The 25,661-nt window shown below is 40.6% G+C and overlaps 2 protein-coding genes across 2 annotated transcripts in view; one reads left to right on the top strand and one right to left on the bottom strand.

Moving 5' to 3' along the window:
- The first annotated feature begins 1,577 nt into the window (after window positions 1-1,577).
- On the top strand, window positions 1,578-21,325 carry MRPS22 (mitochondrial ribosomal protein S22). The gene is made up of 8 exons (XM_082654327.1): window positions 1,578-1,752; window positions 8,200-8,363; window positions 9,430-9,594; window positions 11,438-11,581; window positions 11,887-11,970; window positions 13,467-13,612; window positions 19,600-19,708; window positions 20,657-21,325. Exons 1-8 carry the CDS (start codon window positions 1,581-1,583, stop codon window positions 20,750-20,752), a joined length of 1,080 nt encoding a protein of 359 aa, XP_082510453.1. The 5' UTR covers window positions 1,578-1,580; the 3' UTR covers window positions 20,753-21,325.
- A 69-nt stretch (window positions 21,326-21,394) lies between these two features.
- The window catches only part of COPB2 (COPI coat complex subunit beta 2), a 31,038-nt gene continuing 26,771 nt past the window's right edge, over window positions 21,395-25,661 (bottom strand). The window contains exons 16-22 of the mRNA XM_082654326.1: window positions 25,486-25,596; window positions 24,233-24,447; window positions 22,765-22,857; window positions 22,496-22,676; window positions 22,241-22,309; window positions 22,020-22,088; window positions 21,395-21,766 (exon numbers count right to left, since the gene is read on the bottom strand). Coding sequence (XP_082510452.1) covers window positions 21,671-21,766; window positions 22,020-22,088; window positions 22,241-22,309; window positions 22,496-22,676; window positions 22,765-22,857; window positions 24,233-24,447; window positions 25,486-25,596 — 834 coding nt within the window. The 3' untranslated portion in view covers window positions 21,395-21,670. The remainder of the gene's footprint in view (window positions 21,767-22,019; window positions 22,089-22,240; window positions 22,310-22,495; window positions 22,677-22,764; window positions 22,858-24,232; window positions 24,448-25,485; window positions 25,597-25,661) is intronic.

The following is a 25,661-nucleotide window of genomic DNA, read 5'->3' as shown; positions in this document are numbered from 1 at the left end:
AATGTCCACCCTCCTGAAGAGATATTTATTTCCTAATCCCTGGAACCTGTGAATGTTATATGGAAACAGGGTCTTTGTAGAAGTGTTAAGGATTTGAAGATGGAGAAATTACCCTGGTTTATCTGGGTGGGCCCTAAATGCAATCGTATGTATAACCTTACAGAGTGAGGCAAAGAGAGATTGGGCACAGACAGAAGAGAAGGTGATATGAAGCAGAGATTGGAGTGATGCAGCCGTAAACCAAGGAATGTTTGCAGTCACAAGAATCTGGAAGAGACAGATTCTCCCCTACAGCCTCTGAAGGGAGCACAGCTCTGCTAATACTTTGACCTGAGTCCAGTACTACTGATTTTAGATTACTGGCAACCAGAACTGGGGGAGAATACATTTCTGTTGTTTAAAGTAACCAAATTTGTTATGATTTGCAACAGAAGCTACAGGGAACTAATACAGCAGCCAATGGATTCACTTCTCCTGCGTTAGGTGTCCACTCATTGTCCAATCAGTTAGTTTTATCCAGGGGGATGTTAAATGAACAACCACAGAGGCCTATCCTCTGGGAAAGTAGTTGGTATATTCTCAGAGAAAGGACATAGCTGGGAGACACTTGCATGCATCCCACTACTACTCCATGACACCTTTTATCCGATAGGTGTGAGAGGAAATGTTGGGACACACTGGGCAGCAGTCATGCCTGAATGCATCACCAAGCCTAGGGCTCTCTCCTTCCCTGCCTGAATAGGGAATGAGTTCATAAACAGAGCTCTTACTGGGCAGTGGGTGAGGTGAGGTTAGAAGATGAGTCTATCTGTCTAGCTAATTCAAACAATCGTTTACTTAACACCCTTCTTTAACCAGGTGTTGGGACAAGTTAGTACAGGCACCAGCCTATAGTCTGATAGAGGGCAAAACCTGCACATCCTGGACAGCTGGGAAGAACTTAACGGGATCCTTTCATTGTTCAGTTAGTCATTTATTCAACAAATGTTTGCTGTGTACATATGTACCAGGCTAGGTGATATTATAATACAGTGTATAAAGTCATTGTCTTCATGGCATGAGAAAAATAAGCAAGCAGATAAATGAGCAAAATAATTGAGCACAAATTGAGAAAAGAGCTACTACAGAAGAGACTTAAGATTCCAAGACAGCAAACGGTGCGTGAGTTGATGGGGAATGGTGGTGGCAATCAGAGCTTGGAATCAGGTGTTATTTGGCGGGGTTGGTGGGGTGGGGCCCCGTGAGAAGTTTGAACGGAGAAGTCGAATGGGCAGTTGGATTTAAACCTGGGGCTGGGAGAAAAGGTTTGGGCAGGAAATTTGTTATTGAGAGCCATGGAAACGAAGGAAAGGTCTAGGAAAAAGAGCACATAAACACCTTCTACTTGTGAACAAGCGGTTCAAGAAACAATCTATTGCTTCATAAGCAGAAATTTATTGTTTTATAAATAGACATTGCGTAGCTTCCTGCAGCCTCCTCCCTCCTCCCTCTTCCACACTACATTTCCCAGAATGCCCTAAGAACCGCGCGAGACCCGGGATCGCTCTCAGACGCTTCCGGCGTAAGTGGCCCGGATAAGTATGGCGATCCTCGGAGCGTTTGTGTCGCTGTTCACCCCGCAGGCAGGTTCTCGGGTCACCTGGCGGGTCTGTTTCCGGGCCCGCACTCGGCCCCGGCCCGGTTCCCTGTTCCAGCCTCTGCCCGGGGTCTGCGGGGCGGGAACGCCATGCCGTGGGCTCGGCTCCGAGGCAGGTAAGTGACCTGCGAGGCGTCCGCTTGGGCGTTCTCCTGGGAGATCTAGAGCCTGCTTCAGGCTGGCGAGACCCACACGGGGGCCCCGGCTCTTCCTGCAGCGCGACCTTAGACCCAGTCGTCTCTCTCCTGTACCCGCGGGGTCTGTAGTCTACCGCGTTTGTTCATTAATTCCTTCACTTAAGCGTCAGTGCCTGGACTCCGCTCTTTGTAAAGCACAGAGCTACGTTTAGGGGATACGGTGGACTAGGACTGACATGGGTTTTGCCCTGAGCTAACTGGCGGCCCAGTGGGGAATGGCAGTACATTGTGACCCGGACTGTGATAGGGGTCGCAGAGAAGAGTGGCACTCAGACTAGGTTGAAAAGGCAAGGAAGGATTCCTGGAAAATATGGCCAAAGCTGAGACCTGGTTAATCGTACCAGGGAGAAAACAAGAAGCATTCCACGCGGAGGAAACAGCATAAACAAAAGTCCAGAAATGAGACCGAACACAGGTAGTTTGGGAACCCACTTTGGAGGTAGGATTGATGAGGCTGGTTATGACTTTGAATCTGGATATCAAAGGAGAAATCAATGTTACTTCTCAAGTTTCTGGCTTGAGCAGTTGAGTGGAGAGTAGTCCCATTTACACCAAGACAGAGAAGATTAATTATAGGGCAGTTTTTTAGATGGGAATGAGAGGAGGAGAAATCGGGGAGAAAAGGCAGGGGTAGATGAGGTAAGGAGATGGGAAGGGAAGCAAAGTTAAACGTCTGTTTTGGACGCATTAAATTTGAGGTGCCTTTGAGATTCAAGTGGAGGTGTTGGGTATGCAGTTACATAGACATTGAGAAGTACTGGAGTAAAAATGTTAACCGAAGCTGGCGGAGTGGGAGGGACTGTCTGAGGGGAGAGTAGTGCTGAGCACGACTGTGTGCCAGGCACTGTAAGAGACCCTGGGTGCCAGAGACCAGTACAAAACAGGATTGTGGCCTTGGGAGAACACAGAGTCTAGTGGGGACACGGTGCAGTAAGCAGATCACCTTAACTTTTTTTCTAAATGGTGTTGAAAGCCATTGGTGAGTTTTAAGTATGGGAGTGACCTTGATTACACTGTTAAGATAAAAGTTCTTTTCCAGTTTTATTGAGATATATTTGATATACAGCAATGTATAACTTCAAGGTGTACAACATAATTTGATTTACATATATCGTGAAATCGTTACCCCAGTAAGTTAACGTCCATCTTCTCATCCATCTTCTCATAGAGATCCAAAAACAGGAAGAAAAAGGTTTTTTTTGTCATGATGAGAATTTTTAGGATTTACTCTCAACAACTTTCATGTATACCATACAGCATTCCTAGAATTTATTTATCTTATAACTGAAAGTTTATACCTTTTGACCGCCCCGCCCCCCCAGCACCTTGCACTTCACAAAGGTCATACGGTATTTGTCTTTCTCTGCCTGACTTATCTTAGTGTAATGCCCTCAGGGTCCATCCATGTTGTCACAAATGGCAGGATTTCCTCATTTTTTGTGGCTGAAAAATATTCTGTGTGTGTGTATTATTTTACATATTAAATTTTAAACTTCTCTGACAGCCATGATTTTCTACTAGGGCGTGATCTTTGGGATGCTTTTCTTCTCACTAATAATATTCTTTCTTAGTAACTGTAAAGACAGGATGCTATCAGGAGTGCCTACTCTAGCAGAACCACCTTTTACATGTTTTTAAACTATCTTTCTGGAAAAATTCAGAAGTATCTGTAACAAAATTGTATGTTATTCACTATATTTTACATATATATATTTTACATACACGTGTGTATGTATATGTGTTTATGTGTATATAAAGATGTGAGGTATGTAACATCTCACTCTTGTGTGCACATAAACATATACGTATGTATGTAAATATGTATCATTTATCAGTCGGTACTTAGGTTGTTTCTGTGTCTTGGCTATTGTAAATAATACTGCTATTAACATGGGGTTGCAGGTATCTCTTCAACATAGTGTTTTCATTTCCTTCAGATATATTCCCAGAAGTGGAATTGCTGGGTCATATGGTAGTTTTTTTTTTTTTTAGGAACCTCCATACTGTTTCCATAGTGGCTGTACCAGTTTACATTCTCACCAACAGTGCAGAGGGGTTCCTTTTTTCTGCACATCCACACCAGCATTTGTTATCTCTTGTCTTTTTGATGATAGCCATTCTAACAGGTATGAGATGATATCTCATTGTGGTTTTAATTTGCATTTCTTTAATGACTAGTGATGTTGAGTACTTTACATGTACCTTTCATACATCTTCTTTGGAGAAATGTCTGTTCAGCCCCTTTGCCCATTTTTTAGCTGGATTATTTGTTTTTTTGTTATTGAGTTGTATGAATTCTTTATATATTTTGGATATTAATTCCTCATCAGATATATGGTTTGCAATTTTTTTTGCATTTCGTAGGTTGTCTTTCCATTTGTTGGTTGTTTCTTTTGCTGTGCAGCAGCTTTTCAGTTTGATGTAGTCCCGCTTGTTTATTTTTAATCTTGTTGCTTGTGCTTTAGGTGTCATATACAAAAAATCATTGCCAAGACGAATGTCAAGGAGCTGTTTTCCTGTGTTTTCTTCTGGGAGTTTTATGGTTTCTGGTCTTACATTTAAGTCTTTAATTCACTTCGAGTTAATTTTTGTGAATGGTGTAAGCTAGGGGTCTAGTTTCATTCTTTTACATGTGAATATCCAGTTTCCCCAGCACCGTTTATTGAAGAGACTGTCTTTTCTCCTTTGAGTATTCTTGGTTTCTTTGTCAAATATTAGTTGGCTCTATATGCATGAGTTTATTTATGCACTCTCAATTCTGTTCCCTTGGTCTCTGTGTCTGTTTTTATGCCAGTACCATACTGTTTTGATTATATAGCTTGAAATCAGGAAGTGTGATGCCTCCTGCTTTGTTGTTCTTTCTTAGGATTACTTTGGCTATTCAGGGTCTTTTGTGGTTCCATACAAATTTTAGGTTTGTTTCTTCTGCCTCTGTAAAAAAATGCCATTGGACCCTCGATAGGGGTTGCATTGAATCTATAGATCATGCTGGGTAGTATGGACATTTTAACAATATTAATTCTTCTAATCCATGAACACAGGATACCTTTCCATTTATTTGTGTCGTCTTTGATTTCTTTTCAGCAGTGTTTTGTGGTTTTCATTATAGCAATCTTTCACCTCCTTGGTTAAATTTATTACTAAATATTTTTTTTTTTTTTTTTTTGCGGTACACGGGCCTCTCACTGTTGTGGCCTCTCCCGTGGCGGAGCACAGGCTCCGGACACGCAGGCTCAGCGGCCATGGCTCACGGGCCCAGCCGCTCCGCGGCATGTGGGATCTTCCTGGACCAGGGCACGAACCCGTGTCCCACTGCATCGGCAGGCTGACTCTCAACCACTGCGCCACCAGGGAAGCCATAAATATTGTATAGTTTTTGATGCTTTCTTTTTCAGATAATTTGTTGTTAGTGTACAGAAATGGTATTGGTTTTGGTATATTAATTTTGTGTCCTGCAACTTTACTGAATTTGTTGATTAGATCTAATGGTTTATTGATGGAGTCTTTAGGATATTTTTATAGATAAAATCATGTCATCTGCAAATAGAGACAGTTTCCTTTTCAATTCTGTTGCATTTTATTTCTTTTTCTTGCCTGAGTACTCTGGCTAGAACTTCCAGTACTGTGTTGAATAGGAGTGATGAGATTGGACAGCCCTGTCTTGTTCCTGACCTTGGAGGAGAGGCTTTCAACCTTTCACCATTGAGTAGATTGTTAGCTGTGGGTTTGTCATATATGGCCTTTATTATGTTGAGGTGTGATCCTTTTGTACTTAATTTGTTAGAAGTTTTTAATCGTGAATTTTGTCAAATGCTTTTTCTGCATCTGTCAAAGTAATCATGTTTTTTTCCTTTCATTCTATGAATATTGATTGATTGACCTGAGTATGTTGAATCGTCTTCGCAGCCCAAGTAATAAATCCCATTTGATCATGGTGAATGATCTTTTTAATGTTATGCTGAATCAATTTGCTAGTATTTTATTGAGAATGTTTGACCTGTAGTTTTTATTTATTTACTTATTTATTGTTGGGTCTTTGTTGCTGTGCGCGGGCTTTCTCTAGTTGCAGCGAGCGGGGGCTGCTTTTCGTTGTGGTGTGTGGGCTTCTCATTGTGGTGGCTTCTCTTGTTGCGGAGCCTGAGCTCTAGGCTCACGGGCTTCAGTAGTTGCAGCATGTGGGCTCGGTAGTCGCAACGCGCAGCCCCTAGAGCACAGGCTCAGTAGTCCTGGTGCACGGGCTTAGTTGCTTCGCGACTTGTGGGATCTTCCTGGACCAGGGCTCAAACCCATATCCCCTGCATTGGCAGGCGGATTCTTAACCACTGCACCACCAGGGAAGTCCTGGCCTGTAGTTTTCTGTTAGTATCCTTTATTGGCTTTGGTATCAGGTTAATGCTGGCCTCATAAAATGAGTTTGGGAGTGTTCCCTCCTCTTCGATTTTTTGGAAGAGTTTGAGAAGGATGGGCATTAATTCTTTAAATGTTTGGTAAAATTCATCTGTGAAGCCATCTGGTCCTGGGCCTTTCTTCATTGGGAGAATTTTTTATTACTGATTCAGTCTTCTTACTAGTAATTGGTCTGTTTTGATTTTCTATTTCTTCCCGATTTTGTCTCGGTAGATTGTATATTTCTAAGAATTTTTCCATTTCTTCTAGGTTGTCCAGTTTGTTGGCATATAGTTGTTCGTGCCTCTTACGATCCTTTGAAATTCTGTAGTATCAGTTGTAATGTGTTTTTCAGTTACAATTTTGTTGGTTTGGATCCTCTTTTTTCCTTGGTCTAGCTAAAGGTTTGTCAATTTTGCTTAGCTTTTCAATGAACGAACTCTTTGTTAATCTTTTCTGTTGTTTGAATTACATTTTTAAGAGATGACTGTGATTGTTCTGTGGAGAACGGTCAGAATGGAGGCAGGGGGATAGGTTAGGAGGCTAAGGCAAGAGATAGGATGGCCTTGACTAGAGTAGTGGCAGTGGGAAATGGAGGCTTAAAGACCGATTTATGAGGTGTAACAGGCAGTATGTTTTGTGTCAGTGTCCTTTTTTGTAAAATGGGGATAATCGTAGTATTTGTGGGGTTGTTAGGAGGATTAAACGTGCCAAGTATGTAAAGTAGTTAGTACCGGCACATAGTAAATATCTAACAAGTGTCAGCTGCTAACATTACTCCTGCTGTTGGCTAGATGTGGAGGGTAAAGGAGAAATCAAGAATGACTGTAGGCTTCTGGCCCACGTGACCTGTTGGATGGTGCTAAGGATAATAGGAAAAGCAGGTTTGTGACAGGAGAGAAATTATGGGTTCTGCTTTGGCAGCATTGAACTGCATGTGAGATATCCATTGGGTAGTTGGATGGAAGATGATCTTGGCTGGAGATTCAGATTGTAGAGTCTCCAGCATATAGAAGTAATTATAGGAGGTTAGGAGATCATCCATCAAGACTGTGAGAAGGGAGGAAAGAAGAGTGTAGTTCAGAATCCTGAGGGACACCAGGACGCCAGCATTTATAGGACTAGCAGAGGAAGAGGTGGTTGGGAAGGAATGGCTTTTTTTTTTTAATGGAAATGGAGGTTGGGCAAAGGGATAGGCAAGCTGCATAAGGCAGAGCTGAGATCTGAGTCTCCTCCTCTTCCGTCCAGCTTTCTTCCATGATGCCACATGACCTCTTCAGTGTCATGTCCAGTGACCCGGGCCTCTTTTTCCTAGCTGGATCCCCTCAGCCTAGAATTTCCTTCCCTTTTTCTCTGCTCTATTCAGGCGCCTGGGAAGCCTTCTTTGATCCTACCATGCCCTTCTCTGGTCCCAGGCTATGTTTAGTTTCTGCCTCTGTAATCACACAACCCCCTGTACCTTCCTTGTATGTAGCACTTGCTCTAAGGAATGTAATGGAAGAGTGGAATTGATCTAGGCTCTGGCATCAGATAAACTGCAGTTTAAATCCTGGCTCTATCATTTAATAGCTAGTTGTCTTTAGGAAGACTCCAATATCCGATATCCTCATCTACAAAACTGGGATATCAGTATTTTGTGGGTTGTTGTAAGCATTCCTGAAAATGTATGTAATGAGTGGCATATAGGAGACAACTCTGTAGATGGTAGTAACCATGATTGTTGTTAATGTTGCATTAGCTACTTTTTTCATGTTGCTTTCTTCACTAGACTTTCAGTGCCTTTTTGACAGAAACTGTATCTTTATCATAGTGAATGCTCAGTAATTTTAAATGAACGAATGAAGGAATCTTGGAGTTATTAGTATTATGCATACTGAGGTAGACCTTGTGTTAATAATTTTTATTGTTGACTTTTCCATTTAGAGGTCTTATTGGTTTGTCATTTTTGACATCTTATTTACTAAAAATTCATTTTAACAGAATCTGGTAGCTCAAAGATCAAGAAACCTACCTTTATGGATGAGGAAGTCCAAAGCATACTCATCAAGATGACAGGCTTAGATCTGAAGAAGATTTTTAAGCCAGCTATACAAGAAGTGAAGCCACCAACGTATAAGCTAATGACCCAGGCACAGTTGGAAGAGGTACGTGAATGTAAGAATATTGGTATAATACCTTCCTTTAAAGGATTAAACAAGATTTCCAGGACCCCTTCAGACGCTGGTAGCTGCTCTTCCACAGGTGCTAGTGAGGGGGAGTTGCAGGCACAGAAGTGAGAAAAGAAATGTGAGCAGGCAGGCAGAGAGGAGCAGGGGGTATGGCCAAAATTAGGCAGACTGGGCGTGTGGTCCAGGCCTGGCTGTCCGGCAGAGCCGCCTCTGCTCCAGAACCAGCTTGACCAGCCTCCCTTTGTGCTGCCTGTTCCAGCTTCCTTCCTAGAGGAACATTTGTTGTGAGTACTTTGAGGCTGAGGCTTTGGTGAGATTATGAGATCCTTCTGGACAGCATCCAGCTCCAGGCAAGGGTCCTCCTGGAGTCGTGAGTATTGAGTGCTTTGTGGAAAATGCTTTGATGTATGAATATGTGAAGAGCAATAGCTCTTCTTTCTAATTCAAAAATAATTAAGAGTCATAGCAAAAAATTCAAATACCCAATAGCATATCACACGAAGGGCCCCTTTCACCTCTCAGAGGTAACCACCGTTAACAGTATGGCATGGAGCAGTGTGCTCAGTGGTTAAGGGCAGGGGCTCTGGAGTTAAGTTGCCTGGGTTCAAATCCTAGTGCTGCAGCTTCTTAGCAATTTACTTAACATTTGTGTGCCTCTATTTTCTGTCTCATAAAATGACATAACAGTAGCACTTAGCTCATAAGGTAGTTGTGGGCATTAAATGAGCCAAATTTAATACAAAATATTTAAACACATAGTAAGCACCCAATAAGTGAAATCCTTTGTCCTATTTCAGGCAGCTTTTGTGGCCTGGCTCTGTCTTAGAGCATCCCTTTGCTGTTTTGAGAGTGGTTAAGCCTGTAGCTAGTGCTCTCAGCCACACCACAGAGGCAAAGACCAGGGCCCAGGAGCCCACTTATTCATGGCTACAGCCTCTTCTCTTTGAAGTCTTTAGCATTTTTCATTAGTGTCTGCTTTTGTCAGGTGATCCTTTTGGTCTGTAACCTTGCGGCTTTCCCAAGAAATATTTTATTTCATTAGGCTACAAGACAGGCAGTCGAGGCGGCTAAAGTCCGATTAAAAATGCCACCAGTTCTGGAAGAGCGAGCGCCAATAAATGACGTGTTAGCTGAAGATAAGATTTTGGAAGGAACAGAAACAGCCAAATATGTGTTTACTGATATATCATATAGCATACCACACCGGGTAAGTGTATGTCTAATTGCAAAATGATTTTTATTTGAAATACTGTGTAGAGATGGGCCTGAGGGACGAGGGTCAACATCGTGTGACCCAGCTGTCTCTGAATCTTCCAAACCAGAATTTCTGCGACTGAGTGAGACCTGGCAGATACAGCATAAAGAAGAAAAATGCAAACCAGCACCACATCATCATGTCACCATTTCCTTACAGATTATGGACACAGTATTTCCAGATTGACTGCAGAAAAAGAGACAGGTGTGCTGAGACAGAACAAGACAGAAACCTACCCTCAAACCACAAATAGGAAAGTATCTTCAAGGCAATATAGGAGAAGGGAGATTCTGCTCAAGTTAGACTGATTTCCGTAGCTGAAGCTTTTTAAGATGGAAATTCTTGCTGATGCCAAAAAAACTCAGACTTCCTGAAGGATTTTCACTGTTCAGAATTTGCAGTAAAAATGGCAGGTTTCCCCAGATAATTTTCAGGCACCACTTCATCTGTTGTAGTTTTTATTGTCTAGCTCCTCTTCCTCTGATTGCCAGTTCCAAAAGAACACTCTGGCACTTACAAAATATATTAGTTGTTGTTTGAGCCTTTTCAAGTAAAGAGCAAAAGAGTAATTTACAGTTCAGCCCACAAAATGCAGTAGAATATTGCATAGTGATAGGGCTGGGAAAAGGGCCACCCTGTACTAATCTTTCTATCATATGTGATTTTGGTTGGAAGACATGATTTGAGCAATGTCCATGTCTGTACATCAATCACCTGTATATCTGACATAATGAACAGGGATCAGAATTTTCATTTTTAATTATAGAGTTTTTGCTTTTATATATGTTTGCAGTGCTGTGCAGGCTGGTTGTGGGAGCATTCTATAACCTGAGAGGGAGAAAGGAACTTGGAATTCAAATTACCAAAATCCTTTTGAGGAACAACTGTGGTACTTTGCCATCTGCTATTTTTTTTCTATTTGCAGTGCTTGATGAAAGTTTTAATTATATTATCCTCAGAACACATTCAGAGACTCTTAACATTTCTGAAGAGTTGAGTGTCAGTACCATCTGGTTAATTTAAACATTAATCCGATGGGTCTCATTTATCTGCTATGTGCAAGGCTCTGTGTAAGTCACTCTGGGTGTTGCAAAGAATTGTAATCCACAGTTCCTGACCTCTTCCAGTTCTGTAACAATATTAACAATATCTGAGAGGTGTTAAGAATCCTGCACGTGATAAATTGCCAGTTGGGTGGTACACACAGTGGGTGGAATTCAGTGGCGGAAGCAGTCCTGTGGCCTGGGATTTGGCAGGCGGACCAGCCAGTCTGACACTTTTGTCTCCAGTATGAGGCATCGCAGAGGTGTGGGATTAAGACTCCACACCTTTGGGTTTGTTCCTTCAATCCCTGGGACTTTAAACATAAATCATAAAGTAGTAAAGTCTGTCTGTGTGAGACTTTAGGATGGGGAAATGAAATAATTCAGAAAGGTTTTATAGCACTTCTTTCTTTTGAAATGGATTTAGATGAATCTCAGGTCACCTTTTTTTAGTTGAACCGTTTTATGTATCGAACCCACTTGAAGGCTATAGATCACATTTAGTACATACTTTGATTTAGGTTTCTGCTTGTCAGAGGCACGGCAGTGATTAGTGAAGGGAGTATCAAATCTCGCCAGGTCTTTGAGGCTTACAGTTATCGTTGAAATCATACAGGTGATTGCATCTTATGTTTCCCGGTTGCATTTTATATTGTTGATTGCAGGTTATTCTTATAATGGTGCTTAGTGGGACACTGGAACTAAAAATTAAGTCCTCACGGCCTCATCCTTGACTACATTTTCTATTTCAGGAGCGTTTTATTGTCGTCAGAGAACCAAGTGGCACACTACGCAAAGCCACTTGGGAAGAAAGGGACCGGATGATTCAAGTTTATTTCCCAAAAGAAGGTCGTAGAGTTTTAACACCAGTAATTTTTAAGGAAGAAAATCTTCAGGTAAGGTGATTTTGGTTTCATAGAGGTAGCGCTGATGGTTTCTTTGTTGAACAGTTGGCTCTGGTGCTGCTGGGCCTTTTGCTTTGATAAACAGACATTTCTAATGATAAGGAGGGTTATTTATCTTGTAATTGGCTTAGGTAGGATTTGAATCCAGGTGTGACAGTTACGAAGCCTGTGTTGTTTCTGCATCCCTCTTGCTGGGCACAGATGTGGCCTGTGTGTGGATGGGCAGGTCCGGCATGGCGTCAGGACAGGTGTTGCACTCTCATGTTCTTCTCATCTAATTCTGTGTGTTGGTTTAGACCATGTACAGCCAGGACCGGCATGCTGATGTCCTCAATCTCTGCGTTGCCCAGTTTGAGCCAGATTCTGCTGAATATATCAAAGTGAGTATATTCTACAGTTTCTAAAGTATGGGCTTAAGTGTGATTACGAGTATGATTTTTTAATCCAGCACAATGAGTTAGGTTATAAGCTTTGATACAGGGGAAAAGAAGGGAAATGCCTGAACACCTATCAAGTGCCTGATGTACACCAGATAGATATTTTCATCCTCACAACCCTTGACTGAAGGATGAGAGAATTTAAGAGAGTTAAGTAACTTGTTGAAAGTTGCACAGCTAGTCAGTGGTAGAGGTAAGACCCAAACCTGACGGCAAAGACTATTCTTTTTTCAGTTAATCACACAAGAAAACAGTTGTTCACGGAAATTTGCCAGAACGCAGTGTATGTATCTTACAGTTCAGTTTAATAAATAATCATATAGTACCTTCCATGTATAAGGTATTGTTGTGGAGGTGTAGGTTATGGCATGAACTAGGATAGGGAGCCCTGTCAGAGTCCACAAATGATTGTGGGGAAGAGTGCTAGTTAAGTATACAGATAATTAGCACTGTAGGTCTAAGATGTTAGGTGCTAAGAGAAGGTTACAACGTGCTCTCAGGCGTCATAGGGTTCTTGAAGAGGGTTCTAGAAGGGCAGGGAACATTATGGCTGGTGGAGTTGGGTGAGGAGAGGTGTTTCAGGTAGAGGGGAAAGTATGAACAACAGGCAGGAAACAAAGTATACTTGAGAAATGGCCAGTCATCTGGTTTGCTTGTACATGCAGTGTATATGTAGGGGCGTGGTTCAAGATTAAGCTAGAAAGGTAGATGGGGCCATATCACAGGTGACCTCAGATGCTAGGCTGATGAATCTGGACTTCAGTCAGCAGCCTTTTGAACACAAGAATGCCCTCATCAAAGTCCTCATTTAGGAAGATCACTCTAGAAGAACTGAAGGAACATTCGTTAGTAAGTTAGTGTGGGGTAGCTGATTGGATAGGGAAAAAAGGGAGTGGTGGCCCATTATTTCCAGTGGTCCATATATATATATATATATATGTAATAGGAGCTTAATAAATAGTTCGTGGCTGGGCTTCCCTGGTGGCGCAGTGGTTGAGAGTCCGCCTGCAAATGTGGGGGACACGGGTTCGTGCCCTGGTCTGGGAGGATCCCGCATGCCGCGGAGCGGCTGGGCCCGTGGGCCATGGCTGCTGAGCCTGCACATCTGGAGCCTGTGCTCTGCAAGGGAAGAGGCCGCAACAGTGAGAGACCCGCGTACCGCAAAAAAAAAAAAAAAAAAAAAAAAAGTGCGTGGCTGCTGAAGAGTAATTGATCTGGCTATAAATGTTTGGCAGACTTGTTCCAGGCCCTATATACTTTGACAGTAGAGGCTGGTCTAAATCATATCTGCTGGTTAGTGATAGTGGAGGCCGGTATAAGTAGACCTCGTTTACTGATACCTTCTTGGGCAGCTCACGTGCTAGTAGATGTATACCCAGTAATGCTGCTCACTTCTATTTATTTTCATATCTCTGAAAAGTTGCATTTTGTGTGGACAGATTCATCATCAGACCTACGAAGATATAGATAAATATGGAAAGTATGACGTTTTACGTTCAACAAGACACTTCGGTGGAATGGCTTGGTATTTTGTAAATAAGAAAAAGATTGATGGTTTACTGATTGACCAGATTCAGAGAGATTTGTAAGTATGATCTTAGTAAGTAAAGAAATTCTTATTATCATTAAACTTGTATTTAATCTATGTTATTTTTCCAGTGATAACAATGTACTGTCCAGTGATAGATTTCACTTACCTCAGTTTGTTTATGGGTTTGTTTTTCCAGTATAATCCAGTTTTCTCAGTCTTTGCTTCTGTGTTGTGTAAACGGGGCTGGATTCTTTGAAAGAGTAAATGGCTTTGGATCTGTACTGTATACCCTGGATATTGACTTATCCCTGGCCTTACTGGTGCTCCTGGATACCAGTGAACTTTCCATATACTTAAAGGGGATTAAATAGGAAATGTAAAGAAGTAGACATAAGCTCTGATGGGTGCTTTTCAGTAAAAGTCATTTAATTTATGAAAATACTCTTGCTTTTGATCCTCCTTGTTTTTGCAAGATTTTTAAGGCATTAAAAAGGTTACAGGTTTTTTTCAAAGTTGTGTGAAACAAAGAATGTCTGTTGTATTTTAGCATTCAACTGGTGTGCACCCAGCCTTCTAGCTGAAGTAATACTTTACAACTTGTGATGAACTGAGGAGATTATTTTCGAGTATCTTTCCACTGGTTGAGTTAGAGAAAGGCCAAAATAACAAGGAAAAGAAACCAACACGGCTGTAGTAAGAAAGTCACCAGAGAGCTTAGTGATTATTGCCATCTTGAATGTAAGGAGTTTTGACTCAGACTATCCTCCGTGTAATCTGAATCGTTCACACAAAGGTAAGGCATTTGGAACTAGAAGGTTCCATATTGTCTAAGAATTACAGCCCATGTGGAAACAGTGTCATTTCTCATAGAAACATCATTCCTAATGGTAAGTGATTTCCAGGCTAGCCCTCTTCTCCAGCATATGTAGTGTAATCCAATTCAGAGGGCAGAAATATACCTTCATCCCACATAAGCAAGAGGCTGCTGCTGGTCATGAGGATGCTCAAAAATGACTTGCCTTTAGGTGCATTAGCAGTGACATCTCCTGTGAATGAATTTTCTTATAAAGCTTCTCAAATGTAAATATTCTGAAATTATTTTATTATAAAAAGAATTTAACTTTTTTTTTTATTTTTTTGTGCTACGCGGGCCTCTCACTGTTGTGGCCTCTCCCGTTGCGGAGCACAGGCTCTGGAGGCGCAGGCTCAGGGGCCACGGCTCACGGGCCCAGCCGCTCCGCGGCATGTGGGATCTTCCCGGACCGGGGCATGAACCCGCGTCCTCTGCATCGGCAGGCGGACTCTTAACCACTGCGCCACCATGGAAGCCCGAATTTAACATTTTTTATAAGAAATTAGAGCAACACAGAAATGTACTTCTGGACTTCCCTGTGGCGCAGTGGTTAAGAATCCACCTGCCAATTCAGGGGACACGGGTTCTATCCCTGGTCCAGGAAGATCCCACATGCCGAGGAGCAACTAAGCCTGTGTGTGATCACAAGCCTGCGCTCTAGAGCCTGCGAGCCACAACTACTGCGCCCACTTGCCTAGAGCCCGAGCTCTGCAACGAGAAGCCACCGCAGTAAGCCTGCGCACCGCTGTGAAGAGTTGCCCCTATTCACCGCAACTGGAGAAAGCACATGCATAGCAATGGAGACCCAACACAGCCAAAAAGGAATAAATTAAAAAAAAATGTATTTCTTTGAAAATTAAGGTTCTTTATTGAGGAGTACTAATAAGCGATATTATAGTAATACTCATCACACGTACGCTTTACCTCTGAAGCAGTTCATTTGCATACTGGGAGGGAATTTTGAGTTCCCTGAATTTCCTGATCTGCTTAAGTAAAACTTCCTGTGGGAATGCTGAACAGGACAGTTTGCTGCAAATCCCAGGCTAAACAGTAGAGGGTGCATGTCCTCAGTGAACGGAGCCCAGGCCAGAATTGAGATTCTGCACATTTATTTCAAACTGAAGTTCCACTGTTGGTTTTGAATTGAGATGCCTTTAAAATCTTTGCATGTAAATTTATTTATTTTTTTTAAATTTCAAATATGGGCTGGGTGTGAAGCTAAATTATTCTGTGAGACACAGGCATTGTACCGTAGCATGAACGTAAAGAAGCCCTAAGCATGACTAAGATATAGAAACCCATTTAAGCTCTTGATGGGTTCACGTGGTTATGCTCTAAAGAGAATTACTGCTATCTTTTGTTGTCATGTTTATTGGACTATTAGATTACAACAAACACAACAGATTTATACTGAACATTTAAAAAATATTTTTCCTCTGGAAAGTTTTACTTTCTCACTTCTGGCTTCTCAGTTCTACCAAGACATGGCCTTTAGGGTGGATGGGCCTTGGACTGAGCCCAGAGCATCTCTCAAAGGTCACCATGTCTTGAGAAATTCTTTACCCCACTCTAGAAGGGTTTTTATTTTTCCTTTAACATCTTTATTGGAGTATAATTGCTTTATAATGTTGTGTTAGTTTCTGCTCTATAACAAAGTGAATCAGCTATATGGATACATATATCCCTATATCCCCTCCCTCTGGCATCACCCTCCCATCCTCCTTACCCCACCCCTCTAAGGTGGTCGCAAAGCACCGAGCTGATCTCCGTGCTATGCGGCTGCTTCCCACTAGCTATTTCACATTTGGTAGTGTATATATGTCAATGCCACTCTCTCACTTTGTCCCAGCTTACCCTTCCCCCTCCCCATGTTCTCAAGACCATTCTCCACGTGTGTGTCTTTATTCCTGTCCTGCCCCTAGGTTCTACAGAACCATTTTTTTTTTTTTTTTAGATTCCATATATATGTTAGCATACAGTATTTGTTTTTCTCTTTTTGACTGACTTCACTCTGTATGACTGACTCTAGGTCCATCCACCTCACTACAAATAACTCAATTTCGTTTCTTTTTATGGCTAATATTCCATTGTATATATGTGCCACATCTTTATCCATTCGTCTGTCAGCGGACACTTAGGTTGCTTCCATGTCCTGGGTATTGTAAATAGAGCAGCAAAGAACATTTTGGTACATGTCTCTTTTTGAATGATGGTTTTCTCAGGGTATATGCCCAGTAGTGGGATTGCTGGGTTGTATGGTAGTTATACTTTTAGTTTTTTAAGGCACCTCCATACTGTTCTCCATAGTGGCTGTATCAGTTTACCTTCCGACCAACAGTGCAAGAGGGTTCCCTTTTCTCCACACCCTCTCCTGCATTTATTGTTTCTAGATTTTTTGATGATGGCCATTCTGACCGGTGTGAGGTGATAGCTCATTGTAGCTTTAATTTGCATTTCTCTAATGATTAGCGATGTTGAGCATCTTTTCATGTGCTTTTTGGCCATATTTATTTCTTCTTTGGAGAAATGACTACTTAGGTCTTCTGCCCATTTCTGGATTGGGTTGTTTGTTTTTTTGATATTGAGTTGCATGAGCTTCTTGTATATTTTGGAGGTTAATCCTTTGTCAGTTGCTTCGTTAGCAAATATTTTCTCCCATTCTGAGAGTTGTTTTTTCATTTTGTTTATCGTCTCCTTTGCTGTGCAAAAGCTTTTACGTTTAATTAGGTCCCATTCATTTATTTTTGTTTTAATTTCCATTTCTCTAGGAGGTGGGTCAAAAAAGATGTTGCTTTTATTTATGTCACAGTGTTCTGCCTATGTTTTCCTCTAAGAGTTTTATAGTGTCTGGACTTACATTTAGGTCTTTAATCCATTTCGAGTTTATTTTTGCATAGGTGTTAGGGAGTGTTCTAATTTCATTCTTTTACACGTAGCTGTCCAGTTTTCCCAGCACCACTTATTGAAGAGGCTGTCTTTTCTCCATTGTATATTCTTGCCTCCTTTATCAAAGATAAGGTGACCACATGTGCGTGGGTTTATCTCTGGGCTTTCTATCCTGTTCCATTGATTTATATTTCTGTTTTTGTGCCAGTGCCATACTGTCTTGATTACTGTAGCTTTGTAGTATAAAGTCCGGGAGCCTGACTCCTCCAGCTCCACTTTTCTTTCTCAAGATTGCTTTGGCTATTTGGGGTCTTTTGTGTTTCCATACAAATTGTGAAACTTTTTGTTCTAGTTCTGTGGAAAATGCCAGTGGTAGTTTGATAGGGATTGCATTGAATCTGTAGATTGCTTTGGGTAGTAGAGTCATTTTCACAATGTTGATTCTTCCAATCCAAGAACATGGTATATCTCTCCATCTGTTTGTCTTTAATTTCTTTCATCAGTGTCTTACAGTTTTCTGCATACAGGTCTTTTGTCTCCTTAGGTAGGTTTCTATTTTATTCTTTCTGTTGCAGTGGTAAATGGGAGTGTTTCCTTAATTTCTCTTTCAGATTTTTCATCTTTAGCATATAGGAATGCAAGAGATTTCTGCATTTTGTATCCTGCTACTCTACCAAATTCCTTGATTAGCTCTAGAAGTTTTCTGGTAGCATCTTTAGAATTCTCTATGTATAGTATCATGTCATCTGCAGACAGTGACAGTTTTACTTTTCTGATTTGGATTCCTTTTCTTTCTTTTTCTTCTCTGATTGCTGTGGCTAAAACTTCCAACCTATGTTGAATAATAGTGGTGAGAGTGGGCAACCTTGTCTTCTTCCTGATATTAGCGGAAATGGTTTCAGTTTCTTACCACTGAGAACGATGTTGGCTGTGGGTTTGTCATATATGGCCTTTATTATGTTGTGGTAAGTTCCCTCTATGCCTACTTTCTTGCAGGTTTTTATCATAAATGGGTTTAAATTTTGTCAAAAGCTTTTTCTGCGTCTATTGAGATGATCATATGGTTTGTATTCTTCAACTTGTTAATATGGTGTATCACACTGATTGACTTGCGTATATTGAAGAATCCTTGCATTCCTGGGATAAACCACACTTGATCATGGTGTATGATCCTTTTAATGTGCTGTTGGATTCTGTTTGCTAGTATTTTGCTGAGGATTTTTGCCTCTATGTTCATCAGTGATATTGGCCTGTAGTTTTCTTTGTGACATCTTTGTCTGGTTTTGGTATCAGGGTGATGGTGGCCTCTTAGAATGAGTCTGTGAGTGTTCCTCCCTCTGCTGTATTTTGGAAGAGTTTGAGAAGGATAGGTGTTAGCTCTTCTCTAAATGTTTGATAGAATTTGCCTGTGAAGCCATTAGAAGGGTTATTTTTATGTACCCTCTCAGCTTTGAGGTGGCAAATGGTAGGAAGGTATTGACTATGTGAGCGCACAGAGATTATTTAGTTTGGGGAAGGCTAGGTAAGTTTTAAGGTTGAAAATTGTTTATAGGTTTCACAAAAGATAAGTACAAACTGTAAGAATTGAGCTTTTTTGTTATGGCTTCATCATAGATAGTTGTGTGACACTAGATAGGTTGCTGAGGTAGAACCTGACTTTCCTTTTGTTTGGTATGCATAATTGCACATTTGCTTCCCTAGGATGCTGATTTTTAACTGATGTGTTCCTGGGAATACAGGAGGCCTGGGAGTCTTGCCTTGGACTAATAAAATGCTTCATACAGAGGCATCTGTCTCAATGAAAATTTGTTAGCAGATGTCACTGCAGTGGTGGCACTGAGCAATCCCCATGACCACCAGCCTCCCGCTTATGTAGGATGAAGGTACAGTCACACCCCCCCTGAGTTGCATTATGTTATCTGCTGATGATGTGGGCTGGCTTGGAAATCATCTACCATTAGAATGCTGTCTCTACAAGAAATGATGTTCTGCTTCCAAAAAGGATACAGCCACATTTAGAATATATTCACTGTCAGAAATTGGGCCCTGCCTGTATTGACTCCTGCCCTACCTATCTCAGAGTTGAAATGAAGCCTAAATTAGACAGTATTCCTGAAAGTGCCTTTGAAAATACGAAACTGAAGGCCATAAAAATTTTTTTCTGGCCCAAGGGAAGTTTGAAATGTAATTTAAAGTTTGGCACATTTATAGGACTGTAAAGCAAAAGAAGAAAACAGTACAAACAAAAATTAAAAAAGAAGAAAACAATAAACCTTTTTAACAGTAAACCCTTTCCCTCTAGAGTCGATGATGCCACCAGCTTGGTCCAGCTTTATCACATCCTCCATCCAGATGGCCAGTCAGCTCAAGAGGCCAAAAAGCAGGCGGCTGAGGGATTACATTTAGTTAAGGTAAAGGGACTTTTTTTTCACATTAGCTACTGTGTGGTGACTGAGTTGGAAAGAATTTTTAAGTGGGTCATATTTAATATTTCTTTAGTCTGGACAGTAGAAACAGAGCTGCTGCTGGAGTCCAAGAAGTTCACACAGTGGGGCAGTAGCCCCCTTGTTTTTTGCAGTACTGGCAACTAAGTGGTCAGGTCACCAGCAGGGCGTGGTGGAGGACTGCTGGGTAGTACACGTCCCCAGTGCAGCTTCCTGTCCTCCAGTTCGGTCACATTCCTGTTCAGGTGTCCAGAAGCTGGGAGGGTAGTGCTTGTATAATACCAAGCCTTAGTTGTGCTATCATTTTGGAACTGCATACCTCTCAAAACTATGGGCTAACATAGATGTCTCTGTAAATGTTGAGAGACGATTTTTTTCAGGAAGGGAAGGGGAGACCATTGTATAATTTTCATCTCTAGATTCTAATGCTCAGGTTAGACATGTATTTGTGGATCTGGCTTCTATCCCAATATTACTTCATGCATACTTCAAAGCAGTTACAAAGCTTACTAAGGATAAAAACAACCAGTGATGATGACATCATCGGTGGGGTAGAAAAAACCATTCTTTAAAGTGAAAAATCAGTTTGCTAACTCTTATCCTCCAGATTTCTCTTGAACCTAATGGTTTTTATTTTGATCCAGCAATGTCAGGTTTCTTAATTTTTTTCTGAAAGATGGCATCCATATTTGGATACCTCTGGTGTTGAGAATTAGTGTTGCTTTAACTGTGATACTGTTCTCTGTCCATGTAGTATGCTTATTGTTTGGTAATCAGAAAAATACTGGAAATGTGGAAGGCTTTTTAAACTGGGACTTTCCTTTGCTACTACAGAAATGTTTGTTAGTGATGTCTCAAAACTAAAAACTATCAATAGTATATGCTCTATTATTTTCAAACTTTTTTTTTAAACAGGTCTTTGCAGAAACAGAAGCACAGAAGGGAGCATATATAGAATTAACACTGCAAGCTTATCAAGATGCATTCATTAGCAATTCTGCAGCTTCCTAAAAATACTTTTTAAATAAATTTCATTTTACTAAATACTGGCTAGTTTTCTCTGTTAATACTGAGCGGTTTAAAAATGTCAAAATTGGGAGTTCCCTCCCTATAAAATTACTTCTTTTGTTTTTTAAGTTCCAAGTAGTGCCTCTATCAGAAATACAAAGAAAAACTTGTTACTCTGCTCACTTTCCTAGGCTACAAGGGGATAACTGAGAAGTACATCTTAGTGCCTGGTTATGAATTTTTCTAATCATGTCAGATGAGTACAGTGTAACAAGAAAGGAAAAAAAAAGTACTATGCCTCTCTGTGTTACCAAATGGGCCAGTCAGTCGGTAATTTAACTAGAGCCCAGCTTAATGAGGTCAGAGGAGCTGGAGTTTCAGACCCTGATTCCAGAAACGGGTACCTACCAGACAAAGTCAGGGCAAGGCATAAGAAAGCTACATAGAGAGGAATAATGCCATGAGGTCAAGGAAAATGGTTTAGCACGGATATTCAGTTCTAAGAAAAATGTGATTGATGGTATTTGAAAATACTTATTCAAAGAAAAGAAAATGCGGGCTGATCCCTAGGTGAGGTGTAGTTTTGGCTCAGCCTTCTAAAACTAGAATCCTATTTTCATTATGCAGAAAGGAAACTTTGAAGTATCTTCATTAATTCAAAAGATTTTATGAGATATGGTCTTAATGACAGTATGAAAAAAATCAAAGCCCACAGCAGTCTTAGTTAACAAGGAAACATTGTGATTTAGATGCTGCACATAAACTCCTCCGAAGATGAGGGCATTGTGCTCCCAGTGGGCCACAGCATCTGCATATAAAAATCTAAGGAGTTTCTCAGAGTCCAAAGCACTGTGGTCAGGGTGATGATCAATACCTGTCCATAATAATGATCTGTTTAGTTGAGTAAATGGGAAACATTATTCAGTCATCCAAAATATCTTCATCCAGGTTGATATCTGTTGTGTCAATATCTTCTAATTCCAAATTATCCAAATCTACTTCCAGTTCAAGTAAACTCTGCAAAGAAAAGGAAGAGGGTGAGTTATATAGTACTGTGTTAAAGCAAAGTTATTAAAGAAGAGTTATCTGTGATTCATGAACCAAAGAGAACTAAAACAACAGTCAAAAGGGGACATTTTCTCATTTCAGAACCCCTGCTCTGAAACTGATTACATCGCTTAAAACGCAGAGGCCTGCACATCCTGCAGACATTTGCGAGGAGGGAGGGTGAGGCTGGGGTCCAATAGGAAGTTGGGTATGATGTCCGTACCTTTTCTTCTTTGTCTGTGTGGGGGGCCACAATAACAGGAGTAGGAGAAGCAGGTTTCCCATCAAGTTCCTGAAAACCCAAGTAGAAACACACATAAAAACAAAGGAATCTGTTTAGGAATTTGAAATTTTTCCCGAAGGGAAGGCAGACGAGCATTAGGAAGTGGGAAATGGTACTTAAAATCACCAAATCTCAGCCAGACTTTCTCATGTCTGACTGACCTGCTGAGATGCAGATCTTGAGGGCTGAAAGCCTTTTGCCTCTTCCATAACATTTCTTTCTTCATTTGGCTATCAGAGAATAAAGCAATGATGAAATGAGATATTCTGAAAGCATAATTCATCTATAAACTTGGCCTAAATCCCAGATACTAGCTCCTAATCGAACCATAATGTATGTGATGCAGTTCAAAACCTTAAGTCGTGAATGCCTTTCCACCCCGTAGTCACATGGGATGAGGCACCCCAGGCACTCACCGTGACAAGTGGGTATTGTTTGGCTGGCCACAGGTCAGCATGTGTTTCCTTCACCCATTCTTCTACAACGAAGGCTTCTTTTAATCCAGGAAAAAGGTTTTCATATTCTGTTGGATCAGCAAGGGATTCTGCTGCTTTCTGATTGACTTTTGAGAGATTTTCTCTCCAGAGTTTCACCACCCTATTACAGATATCATAGAACCATTGGGAGACTGTTAGGGGCTCTGTTTTTATCTGAAACATTTCTTCCTAAAATGAAAAGTCTGTACCTTGAAACCTGACTGGGTAAGTAAGTCCGTGCCAGGAAGGCAGCTTCTGGCAGTCGTCCAGTTCTAATCAAGAGCTCCAGGCAAGCATCAAGCCTAAAGATTAAAAAGGAGAGGCACTGTTACCAAGAATAAACGCTATAATAATGGCACTTAACACATTAAAGACATGTGGGTTTAGTGCTGGCAAGTCAGCACTTCCTCTCCAACTCTCACACATACACCTCTTTTCTGTCACTGAGCCACTAACTTGTCATCACCAGTGTGTTACATAACGGACTCCAGGAGTGTGAGAGATTTTTCAATCTCCTTAACTTCCCTAAGAAGAATCTAAAGGGGCTTTTTAAAACAAGGAAGCTTAGATGAGCACATTTAAGGGCTTCAGAATATGAAGGCAGAAACTCGGTTTCACAAATACAGTTTTGAGGGCAGCATCTCTAACATGGACTGTGCTGGACAATCCAGTGGTGCCCAGTAGGAAAATATCCAGGTGTCCATTTTCTTTTTTTAATTTTAACTTTTTCTTGGGTAAGTTTGATAAAGTGGATAACATGCTTTAGAACTCAGAATTTTTTGGATTTTAGGAAGTACATATACCATACGTTCGATAATACCCTCAGCATCAGAGTCACACACATCAGTATTCTGCTATAACACGAATACTAAATGCAATAAAAACAAACCAAGTGGCATAAAAGCAACTAATAATAACACTTCAGCGTTTAGGCCAAGTTTTGCCACCAAATAAAATATTCTCAGAATGTTTTTGGGTTTTTGAGTTATTGATAAGAAATAGTGGACCTATTCTTACAGGTATATAAATTTACACATACATATGTTATAAAAAACACATTCAAAGTTTCTCTGATTCAGTGCGAGGTTTAAAAAGTATGTAGGGCAAAGTTAATGAATACTTGTGTGTTTTATTTCATCATATGGTCAACTAATGATCTGATATGCACTAACTGCTAGACTTTCTAATACATGACATTTTTATGCTTTATAGTTGAAATCGAATCTAAAAGTAACTGGCATCCTCATCCGCCTTATTTTTGTTGTAAGCAGATCAGAATTATTCAACTTGGGTAAAATCACCTGCCGTTCAGGTACCAAATGAAGCAAGCAGCCCAACAGCCTCCTGCCTTCATTAAATAAAATACCTTCGCCAGTAAGTGGCAGGGCTGTTGAGAAAGGGGTTTACCATTTCTCCCAGTTGAGCCTCCCTGAGCAGCTCCTTTTGCTCAAACAACAGACCTAATGTTAGTGGTAAGAGCATCCTTTGCTGAAGAGCATCCTCTGAGTTCTTCCAAAGCAGCACTGTCGTCCTGCCTGCTCCCGTCAGCAGCACCACTTGGCCAGGCATCAGCGCTCTCTCCAGGGTTCCTTCTTCATGCTTCTCTCCAAAGACCACCCCTGAAGTCAGTGCTTTATTACTGTGCCCACCTCTTTTAGACCTTGGGTTAATACTTACTTGCCCTGTAAAAAGTAGCTCATGAATGCCACATTATTCTTGCCGTCTCTCTCCGCACCCTCTGCTAGCTTGTTCACCATAGTAGCATTTCCAGAGGCAGTGGCCAAAAGCAACAGACCCCCATAATCCTGTGCATGGTGCAGGCACTCCTGGGCTAGGCCAAATTGGCATTTACTAATGGCAAGTTCAGCAAGTTGTTTCCACTTCTGTTCTGACTGTAAGAAAAGAGATTCCACATTAAAATATCTTTAAATAAACATTTGAATTTCCAACATCAACATTATTCTGTTAGTCTGAACATTACTGTAATAACAATTTTATATTTTCTATAATTATAAAATACATATTTTATGTATACTGAGCTGTGCTTAAGTAGGTTCTATCAAATTAAGAACGGAATGACAAAATGTATAATGAGGAAACTGAAATTATTCACATACATAAGATTAATTCAAACACAAATTTAATGCTGCATGTGAATAATCATCAGCCCATTATATTTTTATTTTTTAATTACACAGTGAAACTAAAACTAACGAGTTTTAAGGTAATAAAGACTGTAATTATTTTAAGGAACGATGTAATACCATTTTTTGAAAGCAGAAAAAACTTTTTATGTCCTTAAATATTTAATAATAAATATTATTTCTGTCATTTGTAGCTTCTCAGAAATCAAATAAAATGCTGCTCATTTGGATGATCTTAACATAGCTAAAATTTATTTAGTACATCTGAAATGAATTTACCAGTAAATGCTAGACTTAAACCACAACTGGGAGCCCTCAGTATACAAAATATACAACGATCCATAAAAATGTCATCAAACTGTCTCAAAATGTCAAAACCCTTCTTTAAAACCAACATCTTCCTCACTAGTTTGGGATATTGGCAAATTACTGCTGTGTCTGCATCCTTTTAGAGTTCCAGACTCCTTTATCTACTATCTTCTAGCTTTCCTTCTCTTCCAAAACAGATCTCATGTAATATTAAAAAAAACCCACTTTTTCTTAAATTAGAATGCTAAGAATATATTAATAAGAATATAATAATATATATCTCCAATATAATCCATTTAATTTATGCAAAGATAAATGTAATTTATTTTTTAAGAAGACCAAAGAAAGGCAACAACCTCACCAAAATGAGTCACTAATTTGCATTTCAGAAATCTTTAAAACACAACTTATAGTAAACACATGTAAGTACCTACTGACCCTTCCATCAGTTACAAAAAATCATAGATTAGTACATACCTCTGCTTCCACTGCTAATTGGTACGCAATTTTTAGTTCTCCAAGCTGAAGAGCAAGTTCGAAGCGATGCTCAGGGTCTGTGGATACTGTAAGAGCTTGCTGCTTGAAGCCCTAAACAGATAAAATACGTGTTTATGTACAGAAAAACCTGTGTGTGTAGTCTACATATACAGTGC

The sequence above is a fragment of the Grampus griseus genome (assembly GCF_964374135.1).
Source record: "Grampus griseus genome assembly, chromosome: 5".
Taxonomy (NCBI): Eukaryota; Metazoa; Chordata; class Mammalia; order Artiodactyla; family Delphinidae; genus Grampus; species Grampus griseus.
The sequence above is the reverse complement of the archived record's forward strand: the minus strand, read 5'-3'. Positions and strand labels throughout refer to the sequence as shown.

What these genes read in the sequence shown, in the direction of transcription:
- MRPS22 (XM_082654327.1), top strand. Translation starts at nt 1,581, where the DNA reads ATGGCGATCCTCGGAGCGTTTGTGTCGCTGTTCACCCCGCAGGCAGGT. An exon ending in TTAAGGAAGAAAATCTTCAG is followed by an intron (nt 11,582 to 11,886) that starts GTAAGGTGATTT and finishes GTGTTGGTTTAG; the next exon opens with ACCATGTACAGCCAGGACCG. An exon ending in GACCAGATTCAGAGAGATTT is followed by an intron (nt 13,613 to 19,599) that starts GTAAGTATGATC and finishes CTTTCCCTCTAG; the next exon opens with AGTCGATGATGCCACCAGCT.